The sequence below is a fragment of the Palaemon carinicauda genome, chromosome 42, assembly GCF_036898095.1.
Source record: "Palaemon carinicauda isolate YSFRI2023 chromosome 42, ASM3689809v2, whole genome shotgun sequence".
Taxonomy (NCBI): Eukaryota; Metazoa; Arthropoda; class Malacostraca; order Decapoda; family Palaemonidae; genus Palaemon; species Palaemon carinicauda.
The window spans coordinates 23,623,064-23,635,967 of record NC_090766.1 but is presented as its reverse complement, the minus strand read 5'-3'; the positions used below and the strand labels follow the sequence as shown (position 1 = coordinate 23,635,967).

Genomic DNA, 12,904 nt, shown 5'->3' with positions numbered 1-12,904 from the left:
CGAGCGCTTGCGCGAAGGAGAACGTTGGCGCACAGGGGATACCTGGCGCTTAAGGGACTTACACACAATGTGTGAAAGCCCCTTTTGCCCCGAAGGGACTGGTGCCCGTTGGATAACGGGATGGGTGGGCGCCCACAGCGCATCTGCAGCCAAGAAGGGCGACGGCAGGTCAGCAGGTCTGGCAGGAGAAGGAGATCGCGAACGATCTGCGGAGAGGCCCAGGTCCAAAGAAGTAGCAGGAACGGTCGCTGAAGGACGAGGTTCCTCTGCGGCGGACTGCGAGGATGAAGACCCGAAAAGACGCCTCCTAACACCCTTGTGAGAAGGTAGACCTCGGCGACGAAGAAGAAGGCGACCCTTACGTCTTATATGTCCTCTGGGAGCAGCAGGCAGACCATTAGTAGTCCTCCGAAGAGGAGTCTCTGTCAGTGAACTCCCCCGAGGGGGAGAATCACCTGCAGGAGAGACCGTTGGACTTAGTTCCTCCCTCGAAGGATGTTCGGAGGGGGGAACTAAGCCTTCAGCTACATCAGGAGCAGAGGTTTGACCTAACTCGTCAGAAGCCTCTGCCACAACAACGTCGACGAAAATTATTGCTTTCCCAGAATCTAAATAACCACCTATTTACTGTGCAAGAAGATGAGAACTGCAGGATTGCATTATTTTGGAGTAAATGGTGAGTGTGGTGTTGTAAACAATTATCAAAGTTTCAATAGTCATTTGAGAGAAAGTGTTAAATCATCTACACAAAAGATGAAGGTTTTTATTCAATTAGGAACAATCCATAAACAAAACATCTCATACCTAAAACACAACTTCATAACTTTAAATCACACAAGGTATCTTATGTAATGCAAATATAAAAAAAAAAAGCTTGGGCCTAAAATTTACTGATAACAAAATAACATGAAATTTTAAATAGTAAAGACTAAATCATACCATGATATTAGCACAAATTAATTAAAATTTTTGTTAGCAGATAAACATATGAAATGCAGTAACACAATTATCTATAAGAATTAGGCAAACTAATAAGTTCAATGGTGTTGTTTTCTAAAGTGGTTCTGCACAAAATTTAATAACCTGCTGTCAAAATTGAAATGGCATATGTCTGATTTGGCAGACTGACTTATGCAACTGGAAAAAAAATTCTTATCCAAATGCATGCATTGACAACTGGATACTTCCTTATGCCTTATTTAAAGAGAATGACCAAAAATCTATAGTCAAATTCAACTTCAAATTTACGGGAAAAGTGCCTAAGTGTCAAACAAAACTTAAACTTTAAAAAAACAAACTACCCTTGCATGAGGGAGAGAACTATTTCATAAACTTTTAAGGTAATTAACCCTTTTACCCCCAAAGGACGTACTGGTACGTTTCACAAAAGCCATCCCTTTACCCCCATGGATGTACCGGTACGTCCTTGCAAAAATATGCTATAAAATTTTTCTTTTTCATATTTTTGATAATTTTTTGAGAAAATTCAGGCATTTTCCAAGAGAATGAAACCAACCTGACCTCTCTATGACAAAAATTAAGGCTGTTAGAGCAATTTCAAAAAAATAAACAAAATGTGCTGGGAAAAAAATGTTATTTTCATTAGTAAAATAAATTTTTGAATATACTTACCCGATAATCATGTAGCTGTCAACTCCGTTGCCCGACAGAATTCTACGGAAGGGATACGCCAGCGATCACTATACAAGAAGGGGGTGTACTCACCAGCGCCACCTGTGGCCAGGTACTGCAGTACTTCTTGTTGACACCACCTCAATTTTTCCTCGGTCCACTGGTTCTCTATGGGGAGGAAGGGTGGGTCAATTAAATCATGATTATCGGGTAAGTATATTCAAAAATTTATTTTACTAATGAAAATAACATTTTTCAATATTAATCTTACCCGATAATCATGTAGCTGATTCACACCCAGGGAGGTGGGTGAAAACCAGTGTACATGTATATCAAGAAGCTAAGTATCCCGTATTTCATATTATCAGTTATTCAAAATAACAATGAAATTATAAGTACCTGGTAAGGAAGTCGACTTGAACCATTACTCTGCCTTTAATAAGTTCGTCTTCCTTACTGAGCGCAGCGTTCCTCTTAGGAGGCTGAACAACCCTAAGGTGATGAAGTATAAAGGGCTGCAACCCATACTAAAGGACCTCTACACAACCTCTAACCTAGGCTCTTCTCAAGAACGAATTGACCACCCGCCAAATCAACTAGGATGCGGAAGGCTTCTAGCCTACCGTAACAACCCAAAAAACAACAATAAAAGCATTCAAGAGAAAGGTTAAAAAAGGTTATGGGATTAAGGGAATGTAGTGGCTGAGCCCTCACCTACTACTGCACTCGCTGCTACGAATGGTCCCAGGGTGTAGCAGTTCTCGTAAAGAGACTGGACATCTTTGAGATAAAATGATGCAAACACTGACTTGCTCCTCCAAAAAGTTGCATCCATAATACTCTGCAGAGAACGGTTCTGTTTAAAGGCCATCGAAGTGGCTACAGCTCTCACTTCGTGGGTCCTTACCTTCAGCAAAGCAAGGTCTTCATCCTTCATGTGAGAATGAGCTTCTCTAATCAGAAGCCTTATATAATACGAAACTGCGTTTTTGGACATAGGCATCGAAGGTTTCTTGATGGCACACCATAAGGCCTCTGATTGTCCTCGTATAGGTTTTGACCTTTTAAGATAGTATTTTAGAGCTCTGACAGGGCAAAGAACTCTCTCTAGCTCGTTACCCACCATGTTGGAAAGGCTAGGAATTTCGAACGATCTAGGCCAAGGACGTGAAGGAAGTTCATTTTTTGCTAAAAATCCGAGCTGTAAGGAACATGTTGCTGATTCGGATGTGAATCCTATGTTCCTGCTGAAGGCGTGAACCTCACTAACTCTTTTGGCTGTTGCAAGGCAGACGAGGAAAAGAGTTTTGAGAGTAAGGTCTTTGAAAGAAGCTGACTGGAGAGGTTCAAACCTAGGAGACATAAGGAACCTTAAGACTACGTCTAGATTCCAGCCTGGAGTGGATAATCGACGTTCTTTAGAAGTCTCGAAAGATTTAAGGATGTCTTGTAGATCCTTGTTGGAGGAAAGATCCAAACCTCTGTGGCGGAGAACTGAAGCCAACATACTTCTGTACCCTTTGATCGTAGGAGCCGAAAGAGATCTAACATTCCTAAGATGTAACAGGAAGTCAGCAACTTGGGTTACAGAGGTATTGGTAGAGGAAACTGCATTGGCTCTGCACCAGCTTCGGAAGACTTCCCACTTGGATTGATAGACTCTACGAAAGGATATCCTCCTTGCTCTGGCAATCGCTCTGGCTGCCTCCTTCGAAAAGCCTCTAGCTCTAGCGAGTCTTTCGACAGTCTGAAGGCAGTCAGACGAAGAGCGTGGAGGTTTGGGTGTACCTTCTTTACGTGAGGTTGACGTAGAAGGTCCACTCTTAGAGGGAGAGTCCTGGGAACGTCGACCAGCCATTGTAGTACCTCTGTGAACCATTCTCTTGCAGGCCAAAGGGGAGCAACCAGCGTCAGCCGTGTCCCTTCGTGAGAGACGAACTTCTGAATGACTCTGTTGATGATCTTGAACGGCGGGAATGCATATAGCTCGAGATGGGACCAATCCAGCAGAAAAGCATCCACGTGAACTGCTGCTGGGTCTGGAACTGGGGAACAGTACAAAGGGAGCCTCTTGGTCATGGAGGTGGCAAACAGATCTATCGTTGGCTGACCCCACAAGGTCCAAAGTCTGTTGCACACGCTCTTGTGAAGGGTCCATTCCGTGGGGATGACTTGATCTTTCCTGCTGAGGCGATCTGCCGAGACGTTCATATTGCCCTGAATGAACCTCGTTACCAGTGAGAGGTTTAGACTTCTTGACCAAATGAGGAGGTCCCTTGCTATCTCGTACAGCTTCCTCGAATGGGTCCCTCCCTGCTTGGAGATGTATGCCAAGGCTGTGGTGTTGTCGGAGTTCACCTCCACCACCTTGTTTAGCAGGAGGGACTTGAAGTTCATTAAAGCCAGATGAACTGCCAGCAACTCCTTGCAGTTGATGTGAAGCGTTTCCTGTTCCCTGTTCCATGTTCCCGAGCATTCATGTCCGTCCAAGGTCGCGCCCCAGCCCGAGTCTGATGCGTCCGAATAGAGATGAAGATTGGGGGTCTGAACCGCTAACGATAGACCCTCCTTGAGAAGGATGTTGGTCTTCCACCACATGAGAGTAGTCTTCATCTCTTTGGTAACAGGAATAGAGACCGCTTCGAGCGTCATATTCTTGTCCCAGTGAGCTGCTAGATGGAATTGAAGGGGGCGGAGGTTGAGTCTCCCTAACTCGGTGAACAGGGCTAACGATGACAGGGTCCCTGTTAGACTCATCCACTGTCTCACCGAGCATCTGTTCCTCTTCAGCATGCTCAGAATGCACTCTAGGGCTTGGCTGATTCTTGGGGCCGACGGAAAAGCCCGAAAAGCTTGACTCCGAATCTCCATTCCCAGGTAAACGATGGTTTGGGAAGGAATAAGCTGGGACTTTTCTAAGTTGACCAAAAGACCCAGTTCCTTGATCAAGTCCAAAGTCCAGTTGAGACTCTCCAGACAGCGACGACTTGTGGGGGCTCTTAACAGCCAGTCGTCTAAATAAAGGGAGGCTCTGATGTCCGCCAAGTGGAGGAATTTCGCAATATTCCTCAGCAGTCGCGTAAACACCATAGGCGCCGTGCTTAGGCCAAAACACAGGGCTTGGAATTGGTACACAACCTTTCCAAAAACGAATCTCAGGAAAGGTTGGGAGTCTGGATGAATAGGAACGTGAAAGTAAGCGTCTTTCAGATCCAACGAGACCATCCAGTCCTCCTGCCTGACCGCTGCTAGGACCGACTTCGTCGTCTCCATAGTGAACGTCTGCTTGGTGACATAAGCATTGAGCGCACTGACGTCCAGCACCGGTCTCCAACCTCCTGTCTTCTTGGCCACCAGAAAGAGACGGTTGTAGAAGCCCGGGGATTGATGGTCCCGGACTATCACCACTGCCTCCTTCTGTAACAGGAGCGACACCTCTCGGTGTAACGCTAGCCTCTTGTCCTTTTCCTTGTAGTTGGGAGAGAGGTTGATGGGAGAAGTGGTCAGAGGGGGATTGCGGCAGAATGGTATCCTGTAACCCTCCCTTAGCCACTTGACAGACTGGGCGTCTGCACCTCTTCTTTCCCAAGCTTGCCAGAAGATCTTGAGTCTGGCTCCTACTGCTGCCTGGAGAGGAGGAGAGTCAATGTTTGCCTTTCGAAGGCTTGGGACCTTTCTTGGACCTGCCCCTGAAACCGTCTGGACGGGTACTTCCTCGGCTGGGGGCTCTGCCACGAAAGGGCGGAATAAATCTTGTAGCAGGAGTATCGGCCACTGGGGTGCGGTAAGTTCTAGGAACCGAAGGAGCAACCTTAGCCTTACGTGCTGAAGAGGCCACAAGGTCATGAGTGTCCTTCTGAATAAGAGCCGCAGACAATTCCTTGATAAGGTCCTCAGGAAACAGGAACTTAGAAAGCGGAGCAAAAAGTAACTGAGACCTTTGACAAGAGGTGATACCAGTGGAAAGGAAGGTGCAAAGTTGTTCCCTTTTCTTGAGTACTCCCGAAACAAACATGGAGGCAAGTTCGCCGGAACCATCGCGAATTGCTTTATCCATACAGGACATTATAAGCATGGCCGAGTCCTTGTCAGATGGGGCAGTCTTCTTGCTCAAGGCCCCCAGGCACCAGTCGAGAAAATTAAAAATCTCAAAGGCGCGAAAGACTCCCTTTAAGAAGTGGTCTAAGTCAGAAAAGGTCCAGCAGACCTTAGAGCGCCTCATAGCCGACCTTCGTGGAGAGTCAACCAAACTTGAGAAGTCAGCCTGGGCAGAGGCAGGGATTCCCAAGCCTGGTTCCTCTCCTGTGGCATACCATACGCCCGCCTTAGAAGTCAGCTTAGTAGGTGGAAACATGAATGACGTCTTCCCTAGTTGCTGCTTGGACTGCAACCAATCCCCTAACATTCTCAAAGCTCTCTTAGAAGATCTAGCGAAGACGAGCTTAGTGTAGGCAGACTTAACAGGTTGCATGCCTACAGAAAACTCTGATGGAGGAGAGCGAGGGGTAGCAGAAACAAAGTGATCCGGGTAAACTTCTCTGAAAAGAGCCAGGACCTTGCGAAAGTCAATGGAGGGTGGTAACGACTTGGGTTCCTCTACGTCAGAAGAGGGATCATCCAGGTGCGCAGCTTCCTCCTCAGAAACCTCATCACCTGAGGGTTGAGAAGCGAGAGGTAAAGTTACAGCGGTATGCTGAACGGCAGAATCCTGACAAGCGGGTGCATATACACTTGCGGATTCATCCTCAAGTCTCTGTTGAAGAGGATGAGGGCTGGTAATGACAAAGTCATGAGGCTGGGAAGAAGGAGGCTCTGCGGGAGTCTGGGGAGCAAGCGTAGTGAGAGGCGACTGTAGTAAAACCTGAGGTTCAGGCTGCAAAGACTGCTCAAGCTGAGGAGAAAGAGGTAGATGCATGCGTTGAGGTGGCTGACTCATTGCATGAGGTTCATGTCTCAAGAGTTGCGCTTGCTTCAAGGGTTGAGGTGGCTGCGCAGTAAGAGGTTCCTGTCTCACGAGTTGAGGTTCTTGAGGTGGGTGCTGCGAGAGTTGAGGTGGCGGCTGCGCAGAAAGAGGCTCCTGTCTCACGAGTTGAGGTTCTTGAGGTGCTTGCCTCGAGAGTTGAGGTTCTCGCCTCGAGGAAAGTGGAGGTATCAGCTGCGAAAGCTGAGGTGGCTGCCTCAAGGATGGCAGAGGTTGTCGTACCTCAAGAGGTTGCTGCCTCGAGGGTGGTCTTACTGCAAGAAACTCTTGCCTCAAAGGTAGAGGAGGTTGTAAGGCATAAGACTCCTGTCCCCATTGTTGAGGAGGTTGCCGCGTGGTAAGAGGTTCCTGCCTCAAGGAAGGTGGAGGTTGCTGCACAACGCTGGTATCTGGCAACTCCCAACGCGGTAGCTCACGCATGGAGGTAGCTTGAGGAACCTCAACTTCGTACGTCTGGCAGACTGGACTGCGTAGAGGAGGAGGAGCGCTCGCAGGAGGAGGTGTAACCTTCTCTGCCTGAAACTCACGCATCAATACCGCAAGCTGCGACTGCATAGACTGCAGCAAAGCCATCTTGGGATCAACAGACGTTGAGGTCTGTTGAGGCAGAGCCTTAACAGAAGTTGAGGTCTGTTGAGGCATCGCCTTACCTCTCTTAGGAGGCGTGCAGTCACCTGATGACTGCGGCGAGTCAGAGCTAGCCCAATGACTACATCCGGGCTGTAGAACTCGTGCGGTCTGGACTTTACGCTTAAGAGGTCTTGAGACCTGAGTCCAGCGTTTTCTCCCCGAAAATTCTTCTGCAGACGAGGAAAATAAGGGCTCAATCGTCTGAGAGTGGAAGTGACGATCTCTGTAAGATACGCCCGCAACCACCGAGGATACTGCTGTGCGCCGATCAAGGCCTGCCGAACCCTTTTGCCCTTCGACATTGCTTCTCCCCTGGGCTTGGGAGCTTGCAAGAGGTCCCGGACTGGGAGGACGACTGGCACGCACAGAAGTACCCTCACGCACAACACTGACACTGACACTAGCACTCGGCACAGCACTGGCACTACCACTTCCCACTGCACTTTTCACTTTAAGTTCCTTGACGTCTGCCAAGAGGAACTTATGGTCACTCACTACCGACTCCACTTTATCACCTAAAGCCTGAATGGCACGTAAAACATCAGAAATATCAGGCTGAGCACAAATAGTAGGATCGGGGGTAGCCACTACAGGGGGAGGAAAAGGTTGAGGATCATGGGGTGAGGAATAAAGCGAAGAGCGAGCCGAACTCCTCCTAACTCTCTCTCTCTCTAACTTAGTGGTATACTTGAGGAATCGAACAAAATCAAGTTACGAAAGTCCGGCGCATTCCTCACATCGATCTTCCAACTGACAGGATTTTCCCCTACAGTCGGAACAAACGGTGTGAGGATCAACCGAGGCCTTCGGAATACGCCTAATACAAGTCCTACATCGTCTTTGGGGAGGAGCTTGAGAAAGGTCGGACATCTTGAATCAAAGAACAGTCAAGGGGGAATTCCAATTAAAGCAAAAATTCGTTAACCATTAATCAAATCAATCTAAAAGCTATCTAAGCTAAGAGACAAGTTTCCTGTATAGCGAAAGCTGAAATCTTAGAGCAATACTTCACCAAAAACCGTGAACAAGACTCCAAAATTATAAGCGTATCCATGTAGGTCTTGCCGGAAGCACGACAGAGGAAAAATTGAGGTGGTGTCAACAAGAAGTACTGCAGTACCTGGCCACAGGTGGCGCTGGTGAGTACACCCCCTTCTTGTATAGTGATCGCTGGCGTATCCCTTCCGTAGAATTCTGTCGGGCAACGGAGTTGACAGCTACATGATTATCGGGTAAGATTAATATTGAAAAATAACCCCCTGGGGGTTAAGGGTTGGAAATTTCCAAATAGCCTGGGGGTAAAAGGGTTAAGTTTTAGGGTAATGTTTTTCATAAGGATTAACACAGGCAGGCTATTGACTATCCTGGAGGGCTTCAGGGTTTTCTATTATCTAATAATTACTTAATGTTTGAACTAATTAAAACTTCCCAAATTTTTATGATCATATTGCCGAATTTCATACTTCAGCCATTTTTCAGGTCCTCTACAACTAAGCAATGGTGAAAGCAACAATTTTGAAAACTCTCAAATACAAAATGATACTTAAGCTACTCTATATCTATTTGGACGTAAACCTTTAGCACTGAGCTTCTTAAAATTTCTGTAAAGAACGAGATAACCTCTTGGTAAGGGTAGAATCTCTCTCTGGATATGGTAAGCAGCTCGTCTAGGAGATGACACTCAAAAATCAAACCATTGTTTTCTTGTCTTGGGTAGTGCCATAACCTTTGTACCATGGTCTTCTACTACCACGGAGTAGAGTTCTCTTGCTTGAGGGTACACTCGGGCACAATACTCTATTTTAATCCTTTTCCTTTTTTTTTTTTTTTTAAATATTAAAGATGCAGTTTAATGTTATTATTCTTAAATATTTCATCTTAATTATTAATTATTCTCGAAGTTTATTTCCTTTCCTCACTGGGCTATTTTCAAAGTTGGAGCTCTTGGGCATATGGCATCCTGCTTTTCAAACTACGGTTGTGGTTAAGCAAGTAACAGTTTTAATAATAATGCCACAGGGCAAACAGAACGCACCTTCATGCCAGATAAGGGATGATGCGCAAGGCTAGGATAGACAGGATTTATGTTTCCTCTAAATAATTGTAATCTATGTTAGATTAAGCAAGGAGGGCCCAGTCGGGTAAGGACCCCTCATCCTAGGTTAGGTTAGATAAAGTAAGGTCAGGTTAAAACACATCCAGTCCGATTTGGTAGGTAGTATGATGGCCAGGGCACCAGCCACCCATCGAGCTACTAACGCTAGTGTTATTGGGTCTTTTGACTGGCCAGATGGTACTATATTGGACCCTTCTCTCTGGTTACAGCTCATTTTCCCTTTTCTTACACACATCCACACTGAATAGTTTGGCCTATTCTTTACATATTCTCCTCTGTCCTCATACACCTGACAACACAGATTACCAAACAATTCTTCTTCACTCAAGGGGTTATTGCACTAATTGTTCAGTGGCCACTTTCCTCTTGATAGGGGTAAAAGAAACTCTTTAGCTATGGTAAGCAGCTCTTCTAGAAGGACACTCCAAAATCAAACCTTTGTTCTCTAGTCTTGGGTAGTGCCATAGCCTCTGTACCATGGTCTTCCACTGTCTTGGGTTAGAGTTCTCTTGCTTGAGGGTACACTCGAGCACACTATTCTATCTTATTTCTCTTCCACTTGTTGTGTTAAAGAATTTATAGTTTATATAGCAGATATTTATTTTAATGTTGTTACTCTTCTGAAAATATTCTATTTTCCTTTTTTCCTTTCCTCACTGAGCTATTTTCCCTGTTGGAGCCTCTGGACTTATATTATCCTGCTTTTCCAACTATGGTTGTAGCTTAGCTAGTAGTAGTAGTAGTAGTAGTAGTAGTAGTAGTAGTAGTAGTAGTAGTAATTTGCGAATCCTTAGGTCAAGCTGTGTGGGGAATCTACTGGAGCCTGGCCTCCAGGCATATTAGGACCTTTAGTATATAGGTAAGGTTAGACCACATTCCTTGAACTAGAAAGCATTCGTTGGTATTAAACATATTTTCAGGATTATCACTGATGATAAATCAGAACCACAAATTTTTCTAGCCAGTTGCATTGTGATTTAATCATTTCCCGCCTTGTGATTTAATCACTTCCCACCAGAATCATCCAATGATTGTTACGGGGGGCTGGGGAAATACCCCGAGACCAGGCAAGAATTCTAAGTATCATACTCTTACCAAATTGATATCTTCAAGTAGAGCTTAGTAAACCTACAGAAATCATAATCTCATATTCCTCTTTAACATCATACAGGAAGCAAGTGTTTTTGCTTATGGAATTCTTGCCACTTACCCCTCATTTACCTGTACTAACCTAAGATGTCATGTTTACTAATTGGTGTATTATGTATATTTGCAGTCAGGTCTCTATTTCACCCTATTTCTACCCTAATAATGAAATTTGCAGAGCAAAAGTCACTAAGCATATCTTGATGGCTCAAAAAAATAATCTTATTCAATTATTCATAAACCTAATTTTACATCAAAATTTTTTGAAGCTTTGTGCTTCCTCCTTTACAACATTTGGTGTAAGCAACAGATGTAGTCTAGAAACACTGCCATGTCATCGAAGGGAGAGTACAAAACGGGCATAGCCCAAAGAGAAGTATGGACACAGCAAAGTGAAAGATTAGTATTTTTTGTAGATTTGACAACAGGTCATCTACTTTATCCTATCCAAAATTTGTATGGTATAAAAGTTGATCAGATTATCTTGAAACCTCAGAAAATTATATAACTTGAGCAATTATTCAAAAATTGGATTTTGGGATAAATATTTCTAGCGCCAGTGATTTCTTTTATCACATTGGCTGTGAACAACAAACACCCAAAGACGTATTACATAATTTAAAATACTAGCCTTTATGAGTGAAAGATAGGCCACAGATGAGCATAGCCCTCAAACACTCGCATATAGGCTCAATGATCCTAGACAATTTAGGTATGGCTATCTTTAGGCTAGGAAATATCCCAATTATTTCATTTCAGCTAAAACTACGACATACAGTACATAGTTGGCTATGAAATAGAAAACAGAATACGAATTCCCGTTTTTTTATAAGTCAGATCCGCAAGAACTCAATACTACACTTGTTCCTCAGTCACTTATGATGAGGCATTTAGGCAGGGGCATAAAATAACAATTTCATTTCATCTACTGTAAAGACCATCGGTAATTGTGTTGATCGTTGGGTCACCAAGGCTGCCGCTCACATAGAAAATGCGAATCCTTCCTAGCCATGTCCATCGTCACCCAAACTTGTGCATTTACTTGTATGTTGGTCTGCCGAACAAACATTAATTCACTTACTGGTCTTCGCTTGCAATTTCACATTATCTCATTGATCTCATGTGCTGTCAAGTGTTACACGTTACGCTAAGCTCATTATCGCCGTCTTGGCAATTATTTTGGCGGACCAAATAAATTGTGACCAAACCACCTGAACACTACTCAAAAAAAATCCATAATCACAACAGTAGACTAGTAGTACATCAAATCGTCCCTTAACAACGCATATATATGTACCTGAAGCTATTAAGAAGAATTCCTGAACCGGGCAAACCAGGCATATGTTAGTTCAGGCCTACTCATCGCCAAGACAATATGGTTTGATTCCCGTCATTATCGTGAAAGTAAGTTATTATATTATCCATGATAGTTACCAGTACCATTTAGTTTAACTAAATATGAGCCAAATTTTGCATTAATTATACATCCACAACATACCGAGTCAAAAGACAACCTGAAGTGATAGCAAAGGCCACTCTGTCATTGCCCGCGGTAAGACCATATTTCTAGAACATACAAAATCTTTAATAATAAATTGAATATGTCACTTACATCGCCCATCCACAATGCCCCTTCCCGTGCCATATCTACAGGAATATTAAAAAGTCACGTCGATAAAAAGCACCAGAATTAAAACACGTCCACAGTACGCAGTTCCCAGGGTAAAATGTAAACAACGTTGTACAAATTCTACCTTCCATAGACGAATCCAGAGCATGGATTTTGAGAAAATTTTCTTCATAAATGTTTTTTTTTTTTTCTAACTTACATCTCCCATCCAAAGGGCTCCTCCCCATGACATATCTGTTGAAATATCAACAGGTTCGAAGTAATAGCAATAATCAGTGTATAAAGTTGACATGAGGTTGTTATCTTATAGCAACCAGAACACTAAATAAAACCTTCCACCAATTACAATATAAACGTAAACTTGGTAGGAATTTTGAGGAAAGTAAAAGTATTCGAAAAAAATTCTTTTCCTCTACCAAATGGCCTTCTCATAAAATTGAATGTCATTCCAAACACATTAAAATAGGGTTTCCATTTGGTATTTTAACGTAATATATTTTGTTACCATGATTAGAGAAATGGTATACTTCAAATTTAGAAGGAAAATAAAGCCAACGACTCTAAAATCATGATCATTGTTCCTGATATATTTACTTACTGTACACAAGTTCCCAACTCGTGGACAGTTTGTAAATTGTAAACAATTCACAAAGTGGGCATGAAATACCTTTAATGCATTACAGGGTGAACATCTTCAAATCCGCTATTTGTTTTTGTTTTATATTGATCAGTTATCCTGTCTTTCTTTTTTATACATTTTCGCTTCTTT

At 43.9% G+C, this 12,904-nt stretch overlaps 1 protein-coding gene across 4 annotated transcripts in view; it reads right to left on the bottom strand.

Moving 5' to 3' along the window:
* The window catches only part of LOC137633322 (tRNA selenocysteine 1-associated protein 1-like), a 41,373-nt gene extending 28,886 nt beyond the window's left edge, over nucleotides 1-12,487 (bottom strand). For 2 of the 4 annotated variants that reach the window (XM_068365566.1, XM_068365565.1), the window contains exon 1: nucleotides 12,335-12,487. In XM_068365566.1, the coding sequence (XP_068221667.1) occupies nucleotides 12,335-12,427 (93 nt within the window). In that variant the 5' untranslated portion in view covers nucleotides 12,428-12,487. Of the gene's footprint in view, nucleotides 1-12,117; nucleotides 12,277-12,334 lie in introns of those variants that run through there. The other 2 variants (XM_068365563.1, XM_068365564.1) reach the window with 2 other exon arrangements.
* Between the last annotated feature and the right edge of the window lie 417 nt (nucleotides 12,488-12,904).